The sequence below is a fragment of the Phragmites australis genome, chromosome 13, assembly GCF_958298935.1.
Source record: "Phragmites australis chromosome 13, lpPhrAust1.1, whole genome shotgun sequence".
Lineage (NCBI taxonomy): Eukaryota > Viridiplantae > Streptophyta > Magnoliopsida > Poales > Poaceae > Phragmites > Phragmites australis.
Window position 1 is genome coordinate 16,266,213 of NC_084933.1, and position 25,173 is coordinate 16,291,385.

Here is a 25,173-nt window from a genome sequence, read left to right on the forward strand (position 1 = left end):
CTCCTACGCGCGCCAGCGCCACTGCCTTCGCGCGTCCGCCTCGTTATGTATGAAATTTTCAATCTGGAAAAGTTGTGACGATGATCTGCAGAGCTGGGAGAAAACAATGGACTGCCATAGTCCGGGTCAAGGGTTGATGCCAACTAGCTTCAATGTACGTGTCATTCCACTTGATGGTGATGATGATGCGACTGAAGAAATCTTGGATCCTGATTTTGGTGAGGCTGCCATAGGCCGTGTGGCTACAGTTGATTCAGGCAGAGCTGCAGTCAATCTATCAACACTGGTTTTCAGGTTTATGGTGGATCATATTGTTGAGAGCATATGGAAAATGTACAGGGGATCTGACAGTTCAGGAGATAATTAATGTTGAGACTAGAATAAAAATGATTTTGAAGCTTTGTTTAGCTGATGGGTTTGACATGTTCCCCACATTGCTGGTTAGCAATGGCTCGTGCATGATAGATCGTAGCACGGGGATCCATGGGCACCCATTAGAAATTCAGGGAACATGAATGTGAAAGTAAGTGCATAGTCTGAAACATCAGGAACCCACTATAGCAAGCCTAAATGATGTGGTTACAGGCACTACGTACATTCTGAACTCTTACCCTTTTACGTATTCAAAAATGAATGTGAAAGCCACTCGTAGGGGTGTAACATGAATGATTTCTTGGATGTCGTAAACTTTTGTTGCATCAACCACAGTCAATTCTGGAACCGACAAGGTCAATTAAAACATTGTGTCTCCGATCTTCACAGAATCACAGAATCCCTGTGGACAAGTAGGGACTTCTTTATGATGTTCGCATTTTATTTTACATGCATCATTTCTGGTGTAGACACTGTTCAATTCAGCTCTCTTGTGTGCACGTGAGATGCTTAGCCCGGAAGAAGGATCGGCTGACCTAATCCGTGCCCTGAATAACAGGCTTATTGCACTCTATTTTCATCATAGGGAGTATTATTGGCTTGAAAGAGAAAGCTGGAGTTTATCGATACAAAACAGAGGAATATTCTCATGATGCTATGAACAAGTTTAACATATATCTTGATCAGATTCCATCTTGGCTAGTTGAATGGATCCCTCCCAAAGGCGGTTACTTCATTGGAAACCTGCAGCCAGCTCACATGGATTTCCGGTTCTTTTCTCTGGGAAACTTGTGGTCAATAGTAAGCAGTCTAGCAACCCGCCACCAATCTCATGCTATTTTGGACTTGATTGAAGCCAAATGGTTTGATTTGGTGGCAGAGATGCCAATGAAGATATGTTATCCTGCCCTTGAGAATCAAGAGTGGAAATTCATTACTGGGAGTGACCCCCAAAAACACGCGAGTCCTAAGATAATCTACTTGCACTTGTGAGCCTTGCAGGTTGTTTGCATGTATTCTCAATCTTTTCTTCTTTTGATGCAGATCTTGGTCTTACCATAATGGAGGTTCATGGGTGTAGGAAGGGATTAATGTGTGATCTGAGTGTCATATTTATGTATGTACAACATCACGGAAAAGCTAACAGACTCAGCTAGGCTAGCGGCCAGCCGTGCCATGCGGGAGCGTGCGCACGCCAAGGAGCGAGCGAGTCCTGGGCGCGGCCTATGTGCGAGGTGAGCAAGTCCTGGGCGCGGCCTGTGCGTGAGGTGATTGCGGAGCTGTTGCGTAGAGTTCTGAAGCCGTGCTAACACCCCCCACCCCTCAGTCTCGGCATCCGCGTTGGTGATGCAGAGGCTGTTCCTGAACTCATTGTACAATGATGTTGGCCGTCCCTTAGTGAATATGTCCGCAAACTGCTGCACGCTGGGCACGTGAAGGACTTTAAGTTCGTTGAGGGCTACTTTTTCTCAGACGAAGTGGACATCCAGCTAGATATGCTTCGTGCGCTTGTGATGAATCGGATTGCAAGTCATGTACACCGAGAAAATGTTGTCACAGTACGCCACTGTCGCTGTCTGGACACTGCAGTGGAGCTTGCCAAGTAGATGACGCAGCTAGGACCACTTGACGACAGCGTTTGATTAGGAGATCAACCCAAATACTGATCAGCTTTCGCGCTTGATCGGGAGACCGTTGTGTGTCGCTTAGAGGACCACGACAACAAGAAATCTCCGAGGAAAATGCAGAAGTCAGAGGTTGATCATCGAGTATCTGAGCAGCTGGTCCAGTCTACGTCGAAATACGATGTGAGTGTTGGATTTGACTTTGCTTGAAGATTGAGGCCGAATGTGGATGTGCCCTTGATGTATCAGAGGATGCACTTGAGCATTGCAGAGTGGCTATCGCGAGGCAAGTGCATATGCAGGCAGACTTGTTGCACTGCATACACAATGTTGGGCCTGGTGATGGTCAAGTACTGCAACTCTCCAACCATGCTATGGTAGAACGAGGCATCGGATATCGGATTTCCATCGAGGCTTGACGTCTTTGGTTTGGTTTCGGCTGGTGTGGCGACAAGCTTATAGTTGCTCATGCCGGCGCATTCCAATAGGTCGCTGGTGTACTTGGCTTGGGAGAGGAAGAACCCATTGCCAGTCCATTGAGCGTTGATGCCAAGGAAGTATCAAATTGGCCCCATTTCTTTAAAAGTGAATGTTGTCTTAAGGCGAGCGACGATGTGCTAAAGCAGGTTTGTCGACGATACCACAAGGACTATGTCATCGATGTAGAGCAAGAGGTACGCCATGGTCGTGTTGGTGTGAAACACGAATAGCGACGAGTTGAAGCGAGTTTGACGAATCGTGTGAACCAGAATCATGGTGCTTGTCGTAGGCCATAGAGGGAGCGGAACATAAAGAATATGGCGTCTGGTTGTTACGGATCAGTGAATCCAATTGGCTATTGGCAGTAGACTCATTCTTGAAGATGACCATGAAGGAATGCATTTGACACGTCCAGTTGGTGAGCCGACCAACGCTTGGAGACGATGATGGTGAGGACGGTCCGATTTGTGGCTTCACCACAGGAGTGAAAGTCCCGCTAACTGCTGCACTTGCTTCAGCCGCTGCTGAGGTTGCCTCCTCTTCCACAACCGACTCTGCTTCAGGTATCTACAACAAAGAAAACAGATACGTTTAAGATAGAACCATGCAAAAAACCAACCGCTCATTATTCTGTAATCTTCTTGCTGGGTTTCAACCTGCAATACTCGATATCATCAGACATTTTGTAACTGTATCATGAAGACATGGGATTTCCGGCACAAGAGCATCGTACCTGTAATTCTTCAGGTTGCGCTGGAGTGTCCACGGCAGGCTCTGCAGAGGACAACAAGTCATCACTGCCACCTCCGGGCACCAGCACCTTCCCAGAAGCACCAGCGCAGTTCAGAACGGTGCCTGCAAATGCGAAGCCGACTCCACCAATGAGAGCTAAGAAAACAATACCAGCCACACAACAGGGCCCAAAAGAGAGAGAGAACACCCATCGGCAGAGAAAGTGAAGTGATCATCATATCAATTGGTAGCACTAACGCATTTTGCCGCAATAAAATGCAATTCCAGAATTCAGAAACCGCGATCGCTTCACTCCACGAAATGCAGATACACGGATTGGAAGATGACGAGTGCGCATGCGTGTCTGCGAGCCACAACCGCTCAGGATTCAACCCCCTCTTCCAATCAGCAGGCAGGCCACACGAGCGCAGAGAGGGAAAGGCGGAGAGAAGCGGCGAGCGATGGACTAACAATAGCGGAAGAGAGTTTGCGGGAGAGTGAGCTGAGCCGTACGAGACAACGAGTCCTTCCTCCTGAAGAGCAGCGACGACAAGTCCACCCCGCTCCTCCGCTCCCCGCCGGATCGCGCCGAGCCGCCGGACCGCACGACCCCGAGTCTCGCGCCGGACACCGCGAATGACGCCATCCCGCACCCCCAGCGGCAGATCCAACGGCCAGCCCGCGCGCGCGCTCTCCCCTCCCCGCTCTGCTCGGCCCACCGGAAGCGCCGCGCGGAGGCGAGATATTATCTGATTATCACGGGAGCGAGCTGTGCAGGAGGCTGGGGGAGGGAGAAACGTGTGCGGCGGAGGTGGAGGCACTGGCACTGTCCTGGCAGTGCATGGGGATTGGGAGAGAGAATGATGCTACTAGACTACGCGCCGAGGCCCCACGGGAAGCGCGCGCGGCCGCGCGGAGGTGGCAGCGGGCCGGGCCCGGGGCGACGTACCGTGGGGCAGCAGGAGATCGCGAACCAACGGCTGGGAGCGCGTCCCCGGCCACCCGTCGCGGACGGACCTGCGGCTACGCAAACGCAAACACAAACACAAAGGGTATTTTTGGTTGTGCCTATATGTCTTAATTAGACTCATGAGATATAATATTTCGGTGTTCAGTTGTTTGTATTATTTTTAAAGTTTGGTTCATCAGATATAAAATTATTGTATTATAACCAGGCTTGTGAGATACAAGTCTAACTTAACTAATGGTAGTGTTAGCATATAATCAGTGAGTATTAATTTATATTATTATATTAAGATTTAATATGATAAATTGAGTATTATAGAGTATATTTATATAAAATAAACATCACATTAATACTTATTTTTTATTTTAAACTTATATAACATATATTTATACGAGTAACTAAACACCATCTCTTCGACAAAACTAAATATAAGCAACCAACCAAATAAATTACTATTTTAGCTCGTATAGGCGAGTGACTAACCAAACGCTTTGCTGCATCATGGTCTGACTTTTTTAGCCGATTCAAGCTACACCTTTTTTGTTTAGAAAAAGAAATCCAAACTACAGCTACACCTTTTTGGCTGATTCAAGCTACAAGTTACGAATACTTGTAGCTTTAGTGAAATGTATTTTCGTTTACTTTTCACTAATTTTTATATAGTAATTTTGATCTTTCCTTTTTTCCATGAAAAAATTACGAAAAATACTTAAATGTATATAATATTAATAAAATACATTTTATAATGAATCTAATGGTATAAAAGCTTTAGATATCTATAAAAAATTAGAAAAAAACCTAAGATCAAAATTATTATAATAAAAAGTTGATGACCAGTAAAAAAAATAAAGGTAGTATTAAAATCAAGGGTAGAGTATTGTTGCTCATCTTAGATGGATTATGGATAGGCGATAATAAAAATTGCAATATTGCATAAGAGTTGTATAGCAGCCACACCTGTAGCTTTCCAAAATCTCGCCTGAACAGAGTTCTGACTAGAAACAAGCAACGAGATCTCACTTGCCACTGTCATCTCCCGAAAGCGTGTGCGCATCTGGTATAAATTTTTTTTCTGAAACCAAAACTTATAGTCTAATTTTAATTACAAGATGCCGATTACACAGACATCTTTAAAGAAAAAAAAAGCTACAGCTCATCCTCTGAGAGGTCCTGTTCTGTTTTCACCTCTGATCGACCCAATCGGATATAGTGACTCCTCGTCAGAGTTGGACGGAGTATCACACCGAGGATGCAGTCAGAAGCCGTTCTCTCCAACAACGAGCAAACTTCACATTTTTGCACACACCAGATGACCTGTCACGGACAAATCTTGGCAATGCAGAACACACAGGCTTCGTGAAGCAGCCAACAACCGAATCCTCACCGAAGAAGGAGTGAATAGACGCCTCCAACTGCATCAATAGTGCAGAAACCAACGTCGGCAAACACCAGAGCTAAACCTCTGTTATGATCATGACCCGCATCAAAAACACAGACCCACATACATAAATCAGCATACATCGGTAAACCTTTGTTATGGTCATCATCAGAGCTAACGCAGAAGTTGATGAGCTCGCGAAAAGCCAGCAGGAAACACAAACCTAACAAGGAGTCATATCTGATGACGCCTTCGTCGTAACCTAACACTATACTAACTAAACCACTAAACAAACCACCAAATATACAAGCAAAAAGCTATTACTGGACGACACACCACTTAGTAGACACCACACACCTATTGAGTCACCTAGCGCTTGAGCCCACGGCCACCTTGACCTTCTCCTCCTCCCCAAGAGGGGGCGATGAGCACACTAGTGCCACCTCGATCGGCACCGAGCTCCACGCGATGCAGCCACCGGCGGGACCAGAAGAAGGTGGTGACCGAGAGCACGATTATTCATCAGCTACTAGCCTAAGTGCTACTTAAAACTAAGCTAGATGGGTTCCTTTCCCTATTCACGCCACCGGCAAGCTGGAGACATAGGGAGGGCCCAGATTAGCCGGCGAAACGAAGACTCTTGATTCCGCCTGTCTCTACTGTAACGTGGGCAAACTCGCCCTGGTATGGTTAGCGCCATGGCTCCTTTTCGACTGGTGTTGACTAAGAGGAGCATGAAAACCATCTGAAACTTCTGCTGCCGCCTCACGGTCCCTCCCCTCCCTTTGGATTGGGCCCTCAGACATGTCTGATTGCTCTCTCTCCCTAGTCTGGCCAGGTCACCGGTCGGCATTGCCGCATCAGAAACAAACGGACGAAAAGGTCCGTCCGGGTACGATGGGCCTACGAGGAGGGCGCCCTCCTGATCGTTGATTCAGCAACTCCTCCGCCTAACATTTCGCGGTCTATGCTCTACCACTCAAATTCACGGCGCAAATGGGCAAACGAGTCTGTACCGTGCACATGCCCGTTCCAGATCTGTTGAGTAGCACCAAGAGAGGGACTGCATGTAAAAGTAAGGCATTACCATTTAGGTTTAGTCATGTAAAAGTAAGAGAGGAACAAAGGCTGAAAGGCAGTCAGGTTACAACTTACAAGAAAGGATGCAGTCATACAAGAACTAACTCTCTTGTCTAAGAGAGTTAATTGTTAACTCTCTGCTTTCCTTTCGACAATATACATATTGATCGTTTGACATATGAAACATGTGGACAGGGGGTAGGAAGAAAGACTTGCACCACCGTGTTTCAGGGCACGGCTCATGATGCTACCCTATATCAATTCTGTGATGCGGCGCCCTCTGTACTTCTGATCAGTGTCTTCGATGGGAAAACGATAGCAGCTATAGGTTTGTCTTCATAACCACCGCTTTCGTCGATGATGAATCGGAGGCCGTCGATGTGGAGCTTCCCATGGTGGCCACTAACAATGACGGTCTGCTTCCCAGACAGATCCTGGAAAAAGATGGACATATATCAGCATTTTCTGCTCTTGCGATATATTTGATCAGATATACAATTGCGTCCATGGGTTCAAGCAGTGCAAGAATAGCAGCAGCAGTAGTGGTAGTGGAGGTTAAAAAGATATAAAGACGACATGCCCTACCCAACAGTCAGGTCTTATAGGTGTCATGTGTATCAGCAATGTACAAAAACGGCAGTCTATCACATGCACTGCCCCCACGAACATGCACCACATGCTCGCTATGTCCAGTGAATTCAGAACAAGCCTAGAACATGTAAAGAAGACAGCTTGCAGCTCGAGGCAGACCCACTCACCGGGTACTGGGTTCATCTAAATATCTAATCATCTGACTGTAGTAAAGATTTTCAACCAAATATATGCACAGTATTGTAGCATGAACCAAGAAGTACACCTTATATGCAATTAGCATGGATAACTCTTGGGGTTAAATTTTCGGTTAAGCCAAAAATGAAAATTCTGGACCTAAACCTTATATGCAGTGAAGTTTCCAGCAAAATAATCACACATTTCTAAAAAGATAAACCATCCGAACTTCAAATCAATCTACTAAAGAAACTGATGAGGTTTCTGCATAGTGCATCTGATTAGCCTTCTATATGGGGATACATGTAGTATTTCAAAATGGCATGACAAACACAATGATAACCAGAGCAATACAGTTGAATGTTGTGTTGAGGGATACTTGATGACCTATTGGCCTGCCAATTAATTAGGAGCAGTTTTAAAACATTGGAATAATTGTACTCAATTTGCCTGCACTCTGCGCTAATTCTATTCTGTATACAAATATCCAAGGTTATGCCAAAGAGAAGTAACTGGCTTAATAATGTTAAGAGTAAATCCAAAAGTGTCTATAAAACCCTACCATTTCATTTCATTATCAACAGCTTACCAGTCACCAGCCTGTTGTCCTTTAAATATAACTTGTCCAGACATGGGATGAGATTACAGAGGAGAAATGTACACATTGATTTGCTCAATTTACAGAGGAAAATCGAAGGATTGTTGGGTTAAGACTTAAGAGAGCAGGTTTCACTCAGATAAAGCAGTCTATGAATAATCATAAACCAAACTCCCATACTAGGGTTGGGTTTTAGTGCAAACAGACCAGCTAAGATGATGCAATATCAGCCCAATGACATGAACTAGCGCATCATGATGATGTAAAATGCCTTTATACTGAACAACAGGACCTTGGATACTGCAGAAATGCAAATGATGTGAAGTGCATGTACATCTTAAATCATTTATAAACGCACACCAAAGACTAACGGCCTATTCTCTAAATGCATGCTACAGCACAAAGCATTGCAAAAGCAATAAGCAGAGTATGTTGACCATTCCTCTAGAACTGAGAAAGATGGTGCTCTAAAGCATGAAATGATATATTTTCATCGCAAATTTGGGAAACTACATGATAGGGTATTGAGATTGCTGCATCGCCAAGTTTGCTAACATCAAAAACCAACAGAAGCTAACTGTTTGTCTCTGGTAACATATAATGAAATAGTATCACATAAAAGCTCACATTTGGTATGTCCCAAACGTCCTGCCTCCCACTAAGCATTTGAACCTTTGGCACCCTTGTGTCCTTAGTTCTCAAAACCCTAAGCTGCTCATTCAAATCCATGGACCTCTCCAAGCCAGCATGTACCGCAATTAGCTTGCAAACGATCTGGCCTTCATCAGTATCAACAGGCACATTTTCCTCTTGTACAACCATAACATGAAACACCAACGGAGCAACATCTCTTGCATGCCTACTTAAAATTTGAGCAATAAAAAGAATACCTACCTCCTCATGGATCCAAACCAAGTCACGCAGAAAGCTCTTATGTTCCTCAGGAACAGCCTTCGCAAGATCTATAATGACATTAGCACCTCTAGCAAATTAGGAGCTGCTCTTGTTTGAGAAAAGAAAGCTCATGTTGCAAATTAGAAACTGCCTGAATAAATCAGGCAGGAACTTTCCTATAATATATGCTTACACAATCTGGACAAGAGACATGAATTCTTTATTTGGTGTCTTAGGTAGGTTAAATAGTATTCGTTCCGATAGTAACCTTGTATTCTTGGTGGATAGGTTGCTAACTTTTATCGTGTTAATTGTTAAGACTGAAACGCCAAGCATTGGAAAACATTTTAGGCATTCATTCAAATCTTGTATAGAAAATTCGAGTACCTATAAATGTTGTACTCATTGTTTGGTAGTTTGTATAACTCTCCTAGATTACTGATGCCTAGTATTGTTATCAGAAAATTGTGCATTTTATTCAGCAAACACACAAAGCATAGGCTCCCTTCCCTTTTGGGTTTCAGCATTTCTTAAGGTTCAGGCAATCTTGTGAGAGATTTCATATAAAAATTACATGCCCAAATGTTGGACCAACAGAACTGAATGTTCATGTTTGAAGGCAAATAAACATTTCAAAGAGCGCTACAGCTGTTACATGCTAGAAAACATCTTGTTAGGCTCCATTGCAAATTGCTTCTTAAACAACTGAAGTGCACGAAGTCACGAGCACAAGTATCTAGCGAGTAAACTAGGTAGAGAAAAACCGAACTGATGTGAGGATTCTGAACTGACCCGGGGATCCATGGGCGACGCCGTAGGACTCGAAGGTGGGCTGCGCGTCATAGATGGAGCCCTTGCACGGGAGCCCCTTCTTGGGATCCCACCTCTCCTTGATGACCCCGCCCCACCTCCTCCCCTGCACGTGCATGCCCTCGTGCCCCGGGCCGCGGAACCACCCCTCGTGCTCCTCATTGTGGAGGTACTCGTCCCAGGTGACCGAGAACGGGGAGCCGTCGGGCGGCGGCGGCAGCACCCCGATGAACGCCGCGAAGGCGAGATCGTGGTTGCCGCAGAGGAAGACGTGGCGCTGCGCGGGGTGGCGCGCGGGTAGCGCGAGGAGGAAGTCTAGGACTCTGCGGGTGTGCGGGCCGCGGTCGTTGTAGTCGCCAAGGAAGACGACCAGCGCGGTGGCGAAGGCGTCGGCGGGGAGCGCGGACTGGAGGTTGGACCAGAGGCTCTCCAGCTTCGAGATGTGGCCGTGAACGTCGCCCACGCAAATCACCGTGCGGGGTGGGTTGGACGGAGGAGCATCCATCTCGACAGTGTCGCCGCCCCGGTGCGGTTGCTCGCCGGAGGCTGCAGGCTCCGGTGGGGGAAATTTGGGATTTTGCCACTCCAGTCGTTGCCGCTAGCTAAAATGCCATCAGGAAACACGAATATGTTAAAATGCCATTCTCGCCGATACTCACTCACTACGATGCCACTATCTTTTTGTCCTCAATTTTTATCTGTTTCAGCTAAAATAGAGGATAGATGGACTACTTTGCCCTTGGCTGAATCGAGGCCTCCACTGCAGGCAAAGACGCACGGCTCAGTTCCTTTCTCTCCGCTGGCACGCAGGCAGCAGCTGACTCCATAGCAGCTCCGACAGCCCCCATTGCAGCAGCTCCGACGGCCTCCCCGACTGCTTAGGTGACGCCTGCTGCCCTCTTCTTCCATTTGAGATGCTCCTCCTATGCCTTTTCCTCAATTCTCTTCTCTGATTGGAACCCTAGGTGGAGTATGCTTGCTAGTAGTTGCGTGTGACCAGTTGGATGGAAGACAACCCAATTGATGCCTTTGTGGGGTATGTCATTTCTCTTTTTCTTATGATTTCGCACCGATCTAACATTAGCACAGTATAGATGAAGCTCCTCTAACTCATTTTCTTCTTCTTCTTCTTCAATTTCCAACAATTTCGATTAGGCTAGATGTAGAACATGTAGAACCTGCTGGAACAGTAGCAGATGTGCAACTTTTGCTTGAGTATGGTGCGAACACAAGTCAACCAAGAGTGTCGATGGTTGATTGGGATATGCTACAAATAGAGGAAAAACAAGATGAGGAAGGAAGGATACAAATAATCACCGATGACCAATTGTATTTGTTGTTGGGATTGAGGGATGAGGATGAAAAGGCAGAGGAAGCTAGACAGAATGCAGCCAAAGCAAGTGCTGAAGGAGTCCCTGTTGTGGATGGTACTCATGGTGCAGCCATCCCCGTTGATGATGCTATCCCAGAGGAGAGGGTGATGGTGTATGACAAGAATAACCCTTGCATGGATCTTGGCTCTAAGTACCCTAACATGAAGGAATTTCGATTGGCTATGAGACAATTTGCTATGAACAAGGAATTCGAATTGGGAATCGAGAGAACTGATCCAAGTAGATATAGAGGGTACTGCAAAGGTGATGGTTGCTGTTGGCGCATTGTTGGCCGCGTGCAGTCTGACAACAAGACTATTATGGTACTAACTTTGTGTCTAACATTGACATTTGTTTCAAGTATGTTTGTACTTATTGGTTCTTTAACAAGCACATTGTTGTTATTGCAGGTTACTGTAGTGATGGATGGTCACACATGTACATCTAGTAGCCGCAGGAAGACTACTACACCTACAAGTGCCTGGGTTGCTGATAAGGCTATTCCAATTCTTAGAAAGAGTCCCAATATGGGTGCTAAAGAGTTACAGAGCAGACTGCAGGATGATCACAAATGCACCATTGCATATGACACAGTGTGGAAGGGAAAAGAGAAAGCTTTGCAGGAGTTGTATGGTAGTTGGGAAGAGAGTTTTCAACAGTTGTACAATTGGAAGGCAGAGGTATTGAAGAGGTCACCAAGTAGTGTGATTGAGATTGACACCAAGGAGGTTGATGACAGGGTTTATTTTCATAGGTTTTTTTGTGCTCTTGGCCCCTGCATTGAGGGTTTCTTAGGAGGATGTAGACCATACCTGAGTATAGATTCCACTGCATTGAATGAAAGGTGGAATGGGCATTTAGCTTCAGCATGTGGTCTAGATGGCCATAATTGGATGTATCCTCTTGCTTTTGGCTTCATGGTCTCTGAAACAGAGGATAACTGGACTTGGTTTATGAGGCAGTTGCATAAGGCGATAGGAGATCTTCCACTGCTTGCTATTTGTACAGATGTTTGCAAAGGATTAGAGAATGCTGTGAAAGAGGTGTTCCCTCGTGCTGAACAAAGGGAGTGCTTCAGGCATCTTATGCAGAATTTCATCAAGAGATTCAGTGGTGACACCTTTCAACAAATGTATCCTGCAGCTAGGGCGTATAGGGAGGACGTGTTTCAGCAGCACTTGACCACTATTATGTCAAGTACACCTGAGGTGTATGACTGGCTGAGCAGGCACCATTCATTGCTGTGGATGAGATGTGCCTTCAACCCGGCTATCAAGTGTGATTATGTCACTAACAATTTAGCTGAGTGTTTCAACAACTGGATCTCGGACATAAAGGATCTTCCTGTCACTGAGCTTGTTGACAAGTTGAGGGAGATGATAATGATTCTGTGGGAAAAGAGGAGAAGGATCGGAGAAAGGTTGCATGGCAAGATACTACCAGCAATCCTACATCAACTGAAGGCAAGGACTAGAGGATTAGGACACTTGACAGTTGTGAAAGCTGACAGTAATGCTGCACAAGTGTGGGACAATAGCAACAAGCAGGCTAGTCATGTTGTAAAGTCACATGAACATGAGTGTACATGTCTTGAGTGGCAGCACACTGGAAAGCCCTGTCAGCATGCTTTGGCCTTCATAACAACACAACAAGCTAGGAATGTGAAGATGGAGAACTTTGTTGATGACTACTACTCGTTGGACAAGTTCAAGGAAGCATATAAGAGATTGATAGAGCCACTTTCGGACAAGTCACAATGGCCAAATGTGGAGCTGCCATTTGAATTGGGTGCACCTCTTGCCAAAAGGAATGTTGGAAGACAAAGAAAAAAGAGGATCAAAGGCTGCCTTGAAGGTGGTAGCAAGTCAGGTGGCAAGTCAAAGCAAAAGGAAGATGGTGAAGGACCACAGAAAAGGATGATTAGAGGGCCTGTCAAGTGTAACAGATGTGCTGGATTGGGTCATAGAGAGTCTAGCTACAAATGCCCTCTTAACGGAACCAAGAAAAGGTAATCCTTTGATCAATTAATCATTGCAAGATTGTTTCATTATTTGATAACCTCATTTACTTTGTTTTTTGAAATTGCAGAAAGAGGAAGCCTAGGAAGAGTAGAAGCAAAGGCTCCACAGGTCAAGTATTAACACCAAATCGGCCTCCGAACACTAGGGAATCAATTCTGCAAGAAAGCCCGGGAATGGTGACAAGAAGGTGAGAAGATTGTATTTAACCAAAAAAATATAGCTATTGCCGTGTCAATGCTAAGAAAATCTAGTAATTTCACTCATTTTATTTATGTGTAGGCGCCTAGCTATGTTGATGATGGGTGAAGGTGCCTCCAATCAATCCACCATGACCTCCTCACCTCCATCTAATAAGTCTCCACCAAAGAAGATGACTCCAAAAAAGAAGAGGAACTAGCTGACAAGCATTTTGAACTGATGCTGCAGTCCAATATGAACTGAGATGTAGGTTGATATGTATTTTAGTCTTCTTTCCTAGATGTGAACTGATATGTATTGTTTCAGTCACCTTGCCTTAGCTGCCAATATGTGTATGTGCTTGCAATACTGGGTTTCTAAAAAAAACTTAGCTGTAGTCCCATATATGTATGTTCAGGCATAGATTTATTTTGCTTATCTGCCTCATCGGTGTTGGTCTGCCTGTGCACGTATGTTCAGTGATCTAATCATATAGAGGAGGACCACATGGTAGTCATATGCCTGATAAGTCTGCTATGGCTAAGCGAAAAATAAATTCACATGGCAGCTATGTAATTTAGAATCAAAGCAGAACAGTTATATAACATCCCTTCTTCGCAAACCCATATCCTTTACAAGTTCAGATATTGCACGCCCATGTAGAATAGGCAAATCCTAAAACTGAACAATGTAACACATGGTACAACTAACACCTCAGTTTGTACACACTTCACAGATAACATCATTCTCTGACCACATGCCTAGCATTGCTACTACATTACTTAACAAGCATCACAATCACACCGAATATGACCACAACAGCAATGACTACATTGCTCAGCACCATCAACTGCACCAATTTGATCAGCTTGTCCATCCTTTCCTCAACTCTACCATTTCCTTTCATCTTCATGTCAACTGTACCACCAAGTGCCTGGATGTCTGCACTCTGTCGCCCATCCATTTGAGAGAAACCAGACTCCACAAGGAACTCCTGATACTCCTCGAGCCACTTGAAAAAGCCGCATCTACTGGGCATCTATCGTCACGAAAAAGATGCAAATTAGCCCCAATTTACAAACATCTAACTCCCAATCGAAGAAATGCAGCAAAGTTAACTTACTTCTATTTCATTCTTGCGGCATTTGAAGAAGATACGCCCCCCATGTTTCCATGATTTGAGCTCCAACACCTGCTCACCGCACCTAGGGCAAGGGACGAGTGGGAGGCCACTATGGCCTATCTGCACTTGAGACATGGCGCCTGTTCTTGCGACGAAGTGGCCACAGAAACTTCCTTGCGACATCCTCTCGGGCAGCAAAGGCGACCAACACCGATGAGGGGACCGGCGGCTGCGTTGGGGATGCGTTGGTCCAGTGCTTCGATTCGACCCAGTGGAGGAGGGCCTGTTCGGATGGAAGGAGGGAGCGGCGGGCGTCACCTTTGCGCTCAGGGAGGGGGATCTCCTCGGGGAGGGCCGTCGAAACTCCCTCGAAACTGCTGCATCGGCGGCTGTTGGAGTAGCAGCAGTGGAGGCACCGGGGAGCGCCTTGGGGCGGACTCACGCCTGGGGCCTGCGTGCGGGCGAAGAGAAAAGAAATGAGATCCCGACAAATAAACTGAGAGAGGAGTTGTCAATCGGCAGGAGCAAAGTAGTCCATCCATCCTCTATTTTAACCGAAACAAATAAGAAATTGATGAGAAAAAGGATGGTGGCATTGTAGCGAGGTGGGTATCGGCGAGAGTGGCATTTTAACGTATTCGTATTCACCGATATCATTTTAGCTAGCGGCAACGATGGGAGTGGCAAAATCCCAAATTTCCCCTCCGATGGTAACTGGGAGGAACCTGGAAGCCAGCGGATTATCCCTAGGGGCTCCAGCTACCTCACATTCCCGTGGGAGCCTGGGAGGGACGTTCTATGCCGGCCCGTCCGATCCTACCGTATACACAATCACGGCCGTCCATCTCGTCGATCCAGAACCTTCTCCACGCCCACCCCTTCCACCCCGTGCGGACGGCGCCTCTCCCCTTCCTCGCGCACGACCGCCGCCGCCGCGCTCGGTCTAATCCAAGTTCCGTTTTCCTACGCGACCTCGCTTTTCTCGGCTTCCCGCCACCGCGGCTGCCGCCGCCCGAGAGCGAGGCGATGCTGGAGAAAGACAGGATATCCTACTTCTACGACGGTACATTCGTTACGCTCCCCTCTTCTCCTCTCCGCTCTCCCCATTCACTGCGCAGCCCTAGTTCTCGCCATAGACGCAACTAGTGATTCTCACTCCTCTTCGGTGTCTCATCGCGCGCCGCGCGCACAGCTACGATTTGAAGTGCTAAATCCGAGGTACTGCAGGGACCTACTAGCAGTTTGCTTTTGTTTCGCTGATTTCTAGTGGCGAGATGTGATCACTGATCACGGTGTTAGCCTGGTGCTTAACTGGAATTGGGATCACCTTGTTCATAGGCAAAGGGGAAATTGCGGGTGGTATTACCTTCCAGGACTTGCTCAACTAGAATTGGGGCTACCTTGTTCATTGGCCTATTATTCGCTTTTCAGTTGTTCAACGCTAGCACTAGTTCCATTATAGGATTGCGTTAGGATGTAGGCTTCGCCCCAACCCTAAGTTAGGTAACTTAGTCGCAGAAGAATCTCTTGAATCAAGTTTTGAATTTAAGTCGTTGCTCCCTGAGTCCCTGTTTAAGAGGGTGTAGTCAAGCTACATTTAGTTAAGAATGCATACCTGTAGTAGTTGTAGCTCCAAAATGCCAGTTGGTTGTTTCCATGTGGTTCTCTGGCTAGAATTTTCCATAAATGCATTGTTCCACACATGAAGATTCTTGGACAGTTTATTGTCTCTGTGTTCTTTGCAATGTTCATGTAGACGGTCGTCTAGTGCGTCTAAACAATGACTAGATGTGAGCCGTAGACGGCTAGACCGTCTAGACAATCAATTTTGGTCAAAGATGGCCTAGTCGGCAGAGATAGACGGTTCCTGAACGCGACTAGGCTGGCGTCTTGGCGATGTAGACTATTGGCGCATGCCAAGTCCACGCGGGAGGAAATTCCGTTCGGTCCATTCCCCATCCGGCATTTGCCGTCATTGTCTCGTCTCTCCTCTCCTCTGTCGCGCCGCTGATTGCAGCCCCCTCCCCCGCGCCTATGCCCTAGCTGTCGCACGCGCCGTCATCCCTCCGCAACTCCCTTGCTTGGTACACTACCTTAGAACGGGGTCTTATAGATGGATTTTAAACCTTATCACAGACGGTTATAAGTTCTGTCTCTGTAAAAGTGTCGTGATATCGACTTTATTACAAACGGTTACAACTTCGTCTGTAACAGAGATACGCACAGATGGATTTTTTTTTTAAAACCGCCTATGAATAGTAAGGGTTACAGACGGATTTTCTAAAAATCCATATGTGAGTGGTAAGAGTCACAGATAGTTTTTGTTGAAACCCTATTTGTTGATCCTTTCCCCCTGAGAAGCCATTTTGCTTCATGACTGCGCTCATGATATGTCATACATACTTCATGATTCACAAATTAAACAACATCACAAGCATTATTTACATAACACACATTGACACATTGTTCAGAACATTGATAACACATTGTTCATAAGTTCAATACAGGCATTTACATATCACAAAGGTTAAGAACATCACATATCATAACATCACACGTTGTTCAGAACACATAAACCTAGCTAACTAAACACAATCCATAGCTATACACATTTTGCTTCCAGAATGACGAGATGCTTCACATCGTTGACGTTGTCTTCAGAAGGATGAGATGATTAACATTATTGGAGACGTCGTCTTCTAGAAGGACGAGATGATTGACATCATTGGTCGACGACGTCTTCTAGAAGAATGAATGATTAGGGGTGTAATCGGACTGGGTACGGATGGATATCGCTGATCCTATATCCTATCTCACATTTTTTTCATCAGAATCAGAGCCGGACACAGATGGTGTCGGATACAAATACGGATGCGGGTAGTCTCGGTCACGAATACGCATCGATACAGATCGAATATGTGACTAGTCAGATGCAGATAATGTCGGTCATGAATATTTATTCGGATATTGAATAAAAAACAACAACTATATATCTCACATATGTTATGATCGGCCATTCCACGTATCCAAAAGTCAACTACATTAGAGGTCCAACAAGCAAATCAGCAATATACTCACATGTAAGAAGTTATGTTAAAGCGAAATCGGAGAAGTTACAAGTGTCCAATATGCTGGCTGAAGCTTCTATTGATTATTTGAACATATTAATAACTTCAAATGAAAAAAGTATCAACTACAAGCTTGTAGATCTCGCCGAGAGCTACAATTTTTATATAAAGATCTGACTCCATGTGAAAAAGTTATAAGCTTCAGATGATAGTCTCGGATAGTTATCGGATAGTCTTTAGATATATTCGATTTTATTCTTGGATATCCAGTATTCGACAGATAGTTGGCTCCCTACATCCGAATATAATATCCGATACAACGATACAACTATCTGAGATTCGATCCAATATCCGATATTCAATTAGCATCTAAAACGGTTTAGGTGATCGGGTGGGCACCCTGACGACGGTCTTGTTACAGACACGTCTGTTTTAGCAACCCTTTGAGTAAAACCGTCTATGACACTCCGTCTGCTTTCACTGATTCCGTGGTAGTGGTAGCTCCTCCGTCGTGGACATGTACTTTCTCTACTCCCCGTATTTGTGCTCCTCCGTCGATTTGCGCTCTACTCCCCTGGTACAGCTTGTGTGCTTTGCTCTGTTGCATGTACTGCTAGTCTACTGCTACTTCTTCTATGTGGTATGTGCTCTGTTCTGCTTGTGTGCTCTGTTGCATGCTACTGCTAACTTGCTACAAGGCACCGGCCTACTTCTGTGTGCACGGCTTGTGATGGACTGATGCCTCAAATCTCACTTGAAAATATATTTGTTTGTATTTTTGCTGCTACAATACAAAATCGTCTAGACAGCCTAGACGCTAGTCACGGGGTGACCACCTGTCTATGTCTAGCATCTAGGTGAACACTAGTTCTTTGCATGTTGAAGATTGTTTTATCCACATTTTACAAAATGAAAGAAATGAATATGCCCTCACTCAAGATCCTTTATTACTCCACTGTAGAAAATTTCCTGTCATTGTTTCAAATATGTAGAGTATTTTATATGTTCAACTTTTTATGGTTGCTTGCTTAATACTTTTTCGTGAACGGACGTTTCAGGAGATGTGGGCAATGTCTACTTTGGGCCAAATCACCCCATGAAGCCACATCGTCTTTGTATGACACATCATCTTGTTCTTTCGTATGAACTTCATAAAAAGATGGAGATATATGTCAGTATTGAGTTCTGTTCATTCACTTTCTTTGAACTCATGAAGTGTGTAATGTTTACCCTTATTTTGCACTCAATGAATTTTGCAGAGACCCCACAAAGCATACCCAACAGAGCTTGCCCAGTTCCATTCGGCTGATTATGTTGAATTCTTGCACCGGATTACTCCTGACACCCAGCACCTATATGCAAGTGAATTAACTAGATGTATGAATGCTGGGGTTTTCTCTACTGCAAACTACTCTTCCAGACTTTGCTAATTTCACAACAAAATACATGCTATGAATCTTGCTGCTCATGTTTCGTTCTTGTGCCTTTTTAGTCCAATTGTTTGGATCAAGATACTGTTGTACGTATATCTTATATGTTGCTTAGGTCTTCATGTGTACGTTTGAAAGAACAGAAAGAGAACTAATCATGATGGTTCATATTTCAGTCCATTGTAATATACAAAAATTGTAAGGTTCACTATTTCCACTTAAATGAAAACTATCTGGTTTATATCTTCCATAATATGCCTATCTTATGATTCAATGAAATGAGTGTTCTATTTTTACAGATTGATGATGCTATTGAACATGACCCTTCATCCTTTTGGAGTTCTCTAACTTCACTTATTGGGTTCCTTCACAATTTGTTCTCAGATAATCTTTTCTTTACAACTTTTTCCAGACAATCTTGGAGAAGACTGCCCGGTCTTCGATAATTTGTTTGAGTTCTGCCAAATCTATGCTGGAGGAACTTTAGGTAATTAATATTACTGAGGGTCTGAGGCTTCTTTCTATTTTATGAACTCTCTAAGGTATTCTTTATTTTTTTAGACGCGGCTCGTAGATTGAATCATAAAACATGTGATATTGCCATTAATTGGGCTGGTGGACTGCATCATGCAAAAAAGTGTGAAGCATCAGGCTTCTGCTACATTAATGATCTGGTTTTGGGAATTCTGGAGCTTCTCAAGTACCATGCCAGGGTTCTCTATATTGACATTGATGTCCATCATGGAGATGGGGTTGAAGAAGCTTTTTATTTCACTGACAGGTTCATGTTTTTCCAATAAAAAGCATTTCTGTGTATTTTCTTATAGTTATACCTTTTCTCGTCCTGATTATTTTCCATTCCAGTTTCCATCTCTTTGTCATTTAATGTTAGTGGTGCCACAATGTCGTGTACTAATTACCTGAATGTATTCAAAGGGCTTTGGATTTCTTAACTGTCTCTCTTTGATATTTTGCAGGGTAATGACTGTAAGTTTCCACAAGTATGGTGATTTGTTCTTTCCTGGCACAGGTGATATTAAGGTAATCATCGACTAACAAGCTTCATGAATATTCTTGTATGTATTTGCCTCTATTTAGTTTCTCATGTCAGCTTGTTGTCAATTTTTTTTGGGTGTATGATGCAGGCACTGATTAGGCCCTTATCGTTATTTTGGTTTCTGTTCACTTTTGCATATGAACCGTACAGCAGTTGAGTGTTTCTTGCTTCACACGTGTATATATGTAAACTAAAGTTGGTATATCTGCTCTAAGTTGCATGAAACAGAAGAGACAGATTCACTGAAACTGGGCCACAGTCAAAGTTGTAATTATGTGGAGGCCCTCAAGAGTTAGGAAATCTGCATTCTGATTCACTAAAATTGTCACAGTAAAAGAGCTGATGGTTATATACCACCTCTCGAAGTTGATAACACTGCAGGCATTCAACAGTTAGGAATAATTGCAACACACTCCCATTTCTTTTCCTTTTTTCACTGTCTCCTTCTATCGCCCTAAAAGTTGTAAATATTTAAGACTACACCGCTGAATTGTGGGTCTTTTACTAGACATTGTGTACAAATCATGGCATGATATACTGTCCTAATACCTGCATCATGATTGGGAATGCTAGGGGTTTCTTACCTATCTTTGAAAAGCAACCATACTAAAAGTGATGTTACCCATCATGGTTGATTGAGCCATAAAAGGAAGCTGCAACATAACCAAATAAATCCTTACTGCTTTTTCATTTTTCTCACTGAGTGCTTCTGAATGAAATGAAGTGTGTATGTATGCAACAATATTTGGTTGAGTGGGGGATGGATCCGTAAATCCAAATTTCCCATTAACAGGACATAGAGCAATGTATGGCTCCCAAAATAGAGAAAGATTAAGGTTCCTTATGAGCAGAAAATTTGTGCCTTCCTGTTTATGAACATGTTGGAAACAGTTGCCGGAGCTTGCATTTTGCTCTGCCTTTAAACAGTTGCATGCCACATTCTGTTAAGTAATGATGAGACCTTTTGTATTTTTATGTAGATCCTGTTTCGATAGATGTGCTCTTCACTCTGATTTACATGATTGTCATTAAAGGATATAGGAGAAAGGGAAGGAAAATATTATGCGGTTAACATTCCACTGAAAGATGGGATAGATGACGCCAGCTTTACTCGACTTTTTAAAACAGTAAGTCCATCCGTATCTATTTCTTATCCATGTCACTTTTTTTTGTTCCTATCAAGTCATGTGATGTTTATCATGCAGATTATTGCCAAGGTTGTCGAAACGTATCTGCCCGGTGCTATTGTTCTTCAGTGTGGGGCTGATTCATTGGCAAGGGACCGTCTAGGCTGCTTCAATCTCTCCATTGAAGGTTTCACTGTTCTTAAACCTGATACATACAAAAAGAGTCAGCAAGACTGTTGTGTAGATGGATAACTAGTGAACCGTGTTTAATATGCCCATATAAGCTGCTAGGGTCTAGAAGGTATCTTTCCTTTTGTGGAAATGGGAAGTCTCATCTCATTGATTCTCAATTTTTCGTTGTTTTTGCACTTTTTTCTTTCATCAATAGTGTTTTGGAGCTTCTTTGGACGTTTCACCTAGCTTCATTTAGCTAAGCTTACTTCAGTGATCTATTAGTACTTACTAGCTTGATCTATTTTCACAAACAGGCCATGCTGAATGTGTAAAGTTTGTCAAGAAATTCAATATTCCTCTTCTGGTAAGGAAGATAGCCATCGCCATTTTTTCTCTCTCTATTATTTCTAGGATACCATCGTATTTTCCATCATGCAGGTTACTGGAGGTGGTGGATACACCAAGGAGAATGTAGCACGCTGTTGGGCTGTGGAAACTGGGGTCCTTCTAGACACGGAACTCCCAAATGGTATCTCATTTATTTATTGTTTTCGAAATTTGTAATTATCTGCTCACTTTGGCCTTTTGCTTTTGAGTGACAGTAGCTTGTAGTCTATTGATCCTCAGTACACACATATTTTATCACGTTTTTTCCGTTCGTCTGGTGTTGAGACTTTTTGATAATTCCCTATATAGTTGTCCATGATGTGGAGTTTTACATTGACATTTTCTTTGCAGAGATTCCATATAATGATTACATTGAGTACTTTGCTCCGGATTATACATTGAAAGTTCCGAATTTGAACATGGTATAGAACCTCTTCCTGTTGGCCTTTATTTGTCTATGCCTGGTGCAATAATATTTTGTTGGTATTAGGTGAGTCTAGCATTTGAAATAGTAAGTGTTATCTTACTATTTGGAGCTCCCTCATTTAATATTTGACAAGTTGTTAATCGATTTGCGTTGCTAGAAGCCTGGAGGTTTCATTTGTTTTTAGAGGATTGAAAACAATATATAACATATTGTTGTTTAATTGGAGTAGGACAACTATAATAGTAAGACCTATCTCAGCTCAATCAAAGTGCAAGTCATGGAGAGTTTGCGGGCCATTCAGCATGCTCCTGGCGTTCAGATGCAAGAGGTTAGGTTCTCTTCATTTAGTTGAGTTGATTCGGTGCATTTGCACTTGCATGGTTGAACCTCCCAATTGAAATTGGTTATGTAAAAAAATTGGACAGTACTTGAATATGCCTTTCCACCTTTGACTTGCTTCCATGAAGACACTGTTTTTTTCTCTGAGGGTGTCATAAATAATAAATCATTTTGCAGGTTCCACCTGATTTTTTTATCCCAGATTTTGACGAAGATGAGGTGGATCCTGATGAACGTGTTGACCGTAAGTGAAATATTCCTGGCATGCCCTGCAGCGCTTATTTAAATAAGTAAATGATTTGCCTGAGGATCTGCATTTCTGTAGATTCATATGCATGGCAAATTCTCCCTCAATTTGCCTTTGTTTTACAAAAAGAAATGTGATCCATTATTTGTTAACATCAGGCAGCCATTCATATGTTTTTATCGCCTAAGGCTGCAAATTTCCGTGCTGTCAAAATTCTGTCCTTTGTTAATTTCTGCCCTTGGCTCTTGTACTTACTACAGAACTCTGTAACGTTTTATCCAGAGCATACCCAAGACAAGCAGATTCAACGTGATGATGAGTACTATGAGGGTGACAACGACAACGATCATGATGATGGCGTGCGATGATCTGTTTCGTAGAAGCATGGAATGATGTAAATGTGGAGTGAGAATCTTCACTGTTCTGCAGTTCTGCAGCCTTGAGATGTGGTAGTTCTCTAACTTAGGAGTTCGAAGTGCTCTTGGACTTATAGGAGATTCGGACCCTTGATTTACACCTTGTAGTTGTTGTACAACGCTGCACATTATTTTACTCAGAAATGCAAATTCGTCGTCGGCGGTATATCTAATCTAGGGGGTGTGCAATTTGCACTCATGCTGTACGATGTTATCTTGCAGTTGAGTAATGTTGTGCGATGTTGTTTTACAGTTGGTGATGGAGCGCGTTTCTGCTGGCACGACATCTTGATGCACTCCGAAGTTAGGATCAGCTTTGCAGTTCCTTCTGCCACCTGAAACGTGCATTGCAAAAGGACTTGGGAGCATGGCTAATAAGCGAGCGTCCTTTGGTTTCAAACCCTGCGGTCTATCACTCGATGCTTCACGTCTATACTTCGTGTCGGAAGCGAAGCATTTCTCCTTTGGACGAGGCATGGGGAGAAGTGTCGGGTGTTGGACACGCGCGCTCCCCGGCTACACCGTCCAACCCTGCCGCCCTCCTACGCGCGCCAGCGCCACTGCCTTCCTCATTGCCTTTCTAACAACATCACGTATAAGAGAGAACCCTAATGCAGCTCCAAAATGGGCATAATCTTAGCTGTATCCCACCCCCACAAAACCAGCAACAACATCACGTATATCGAAACATGACTTCCTTTGTGAGCTAGTTGAACATGGACTCTATTGTAATATTGGTTTGAAACATCATTTTCAGTTACGAGTACAATATACTTCCTCTTTAAACGAAGTTCATTGATCAACAATAGCCTCTAAATCATCTATAACATGTAAATCTACATGCGATCCTCCCTCTCACCCTGATTTCCTCTGTCCCAAAACAAGATTCGGTAATACTTGGCAGTGATTTTAATCTGGAGAAGTTGTGACGATGATCTGCAGAGCTGGGAGAAAATAATGGATTGCCATAGTCCGGGTCAGGGGTTGATGCCAACTAGCTTCCAGGTACGTGTCATTCCACTTGATGGTGATGATAATGCGACTGAAGAAGTCTTGGATCGTGATTTTGGTGAGGCTGCCATAGGCCGTGTGGCTACAGTTGATTCAGGTAGAGCTGCAGTCAATCTATCAACACTGGTTTTCAGGTTTATGGTGGATCATATTGTTGAGAGCATATGGAAAAATGTACAGGGGATCTGACAGTTCAGGAGAGAATTAATGTTGGGACCGGAATAAAAATGATTTTGAAGCTTTGTTTAGCTGATGGGTTTGACATGTTCCCCACATTGCTGGTTAGCGACGGCTCGTGCATGATAGATCGTAGCATGGGGATCCATGGGCACCCATTAGAAATTCAGGGAACATGAATGTGAAAGTAAGTGCATAGTCTGAAACATCATGAACCCACTATAGCAAGCCTAAATGATGCGGTTAGAGGCACTACGTACATTCTGAACTCTTACCCTTTTACGTATTCAAACATGAATGTGAAAGCCACTCGTAGGGGTGTAACATGAATGATTTCTTGGATGTCGTAAACTTTTGTTGCATCAACCACAGTCAATTCTGGAACCGACAAGGTCAATTAAAACATTTTGTCTTCGGTCTTCACAGAATCAGATCATCCATGTGGACAAGTAGGGACTTCTTTATGGTGTTCACATTTTATTTTACATGCATCATTTCTGGTGTAGGCACTGTTCAATCCAGCTCTCTTGTGTGCACGTGAGATGCTTAGCCCGGAAGAAGGATCGGCTGACCTAATCCATGCCCTCAATAACAGGGTTATTGCACTCTATTTTCATTTTTTTTCCACAATGGGTTATCCCCGAATTTCATTACTCAAAGGCAACGAAATTACAACCAATTTTGCGTACCGGCTCAAAATATTTACAGCAAAACTCACTGACGGCCAAATTTGAACACCAAAAGCAGTACCGAGGACTGCCCCCTAGCAAATACTGCCACCAAATCCAACTAACAGGCACATCAGAACAACCAACTAGGCGTCTATCACCGCACCTACTGCTATCGATATACATTAATACACCACAGGTGACAGCACACCTGACCGTAGTTACAAAAGACCGGCATACATCTAAA

General features: G+C 44.0%; 5 protein-coding genes and 1 pseudogene across 7 annotated transcripts in view; 3 read left to right on the plus strand and 3 right to left on the minus strand.

The window, feature by feature from the left end:
* The window catches only part of LOC133888438 (1,4-alpha-glucan-branching enzyme 2, chloroplastic/amyloplastic-like), a 31,013-nt gene extending 26,940 nt beyond the window's left edge, over nucleotides 1-4,073 (minus strand). Inside the window, exons 1-2 of the mRNA XM_062328680.1 lie at nucleotides 3,723-4,073; nucleotides 3,211-3,332 (exon numbers count right to left, since the gene is read on the minus strand). Coding sequence (XP_062184664.1) covers nucleotides 3,211-3,332; nucleotides 3,723-3,855 — 255 coding nt within the window. The 5' untranslated portion in view covers nucleotides 3,856-4,073. The remainder of the gene's footprint in view (nucleotides 1-3,210; nucleotides 3,333-3,722) is intronic.
* On the plus strand, nucleotides 137-1,365 carry LOC133888292 (neutral/alkaline invertase 3, chloroplastic-like; annotated as a pseudogene).
* Nucleotides 4,074-6,665: 2,592 nt separating the features above from the next.
* LOC133888442 (tyrosine-protein phosphatase RLPH2-like) lies at nucleotides 6,666-10,370 on the minus strand. Its single transcript, XM_062328686.1, has 4 exons — nucleotides 9,687-10,370; nucleotides 8,895-8,962; nucleotides 8,628-8,807; nucleotides 6,666-7,068 (listed from the first exon to the last, which is right to left on the minus strand). Exons 1-4 carry the CDS (start codon nucleotides 10,207-10,209, stop codon nucleotides 6,892-6,894), a joined length of 948 nt encoding a protein of 315 aa, XP_062184670.1. The 5' UTR covers nucleotides 10,210-10,370; the 3' UTR covers nucleotides 6,666-6,891.
* A 583-nt stretch (nucleotides 10,371-10,953) lies between these two features.
* Nucleotides 10,954-13,495, plus strand: LOC133889453 (uncharacterized). The gene is made up of 4 exons (XM_062329969.1): nucleotides 10,954-11,400; nucleotides 11,488-13,085; nucleotides 13,166-13,285; nucleotides 13,378-13,495. Exons 1-4 carry the CDS (start codon nucleotides 10,954-10,956, stop codon nucleotides 13,493-13,495), a joined length of 2,283 nt encoding a protein of 760 aa, XP_062185953.1.
* Nucleotides 13,496-13,887: 392 nt separating this feature from the next.
* LOC133887667 (uncharacterized) lies at nucleotides 13,888-14,842 on the minus strand. The gene is made up of 2 exons (XM_062327627.1): nucleotides 14,399-14,842; nucleotides 13,888-14,314 (listed from the first exon to the last, which is right to left on the minus strand). Exons 1-2 carry the CDS (start codon nucleotides 14,579-14,581, stop codon nucleotides 14,054-14,056), a joined length of 444 nt encoding a protein of 147 aa, XP_062183611.1. The 5' UTR covers nucleotides 14,582-14,842; the 3' UTR covers nucleotides 13,888-14,053.
* Nucleotides 14,843-15,258: 416 nt separating this feature from the next.
* Nucleotides 15,259-23,247, plus strand: LOC133888443 (histone deacetylase 9). Of its 3 annotated transcripts, XM_062328687.1 has the most exons (14): nucleotides 15,259-15,461; nucleotides 18,525-18,637; nucleotides 18,726-18,843; nucleotides 19,309-19,383; nucleotides 19,458-19,677; nucleotides 19,874-19,937; nucleotides 20,988-21,080; nucleotides 21,159-21,267; nucleotides 21,569-21,618; nucleotides 21,693-21,783; nucleotides 21,993-22,063; nucleotides 22,298-22,396; nucleotides 22,585-22,651; nucleotides 22,937-23,247. In XM_062328687.1, the coding sequence occupies exons 1-14, from the start codon at nucleotides 15,425-15,427 to the stop codon at nucleotides 23,020-23,022; spliced, it is 1,293 nt and encodes a 430-aa protein (XP_062184671.1). In that variant the 5' UTR covers nucleotides 15,259-15,424; the 3' UTR covers nucleotides 23,023-23,247. The 3 variants fall into 3 exon arrangements, with proteins under 3 accessions (XP_062184671.1, XP_062184672.1, XP_062184673.1); XM_062328689.1 differs by lacking the exons at nucleotides 15,259-15,461; nucleotides 18,525-18,637; nucleotides 18,726-18,843; nucleotides 19,309-19,383 and adding an exon at nucleotides 20,042-20,105 and having other exon boundaries at nucleotides 19,602-19,677; XM_062328688.1 differs by lacking the exons at nucleotides 15,259-15,461; nucleotides 18,525-18,637; nucleotides 18,726-18,843; nucleotides 19,458-19,677.
* Nucleotides 23,248-25,173: the final 1,926 nt, after the last annotated feature.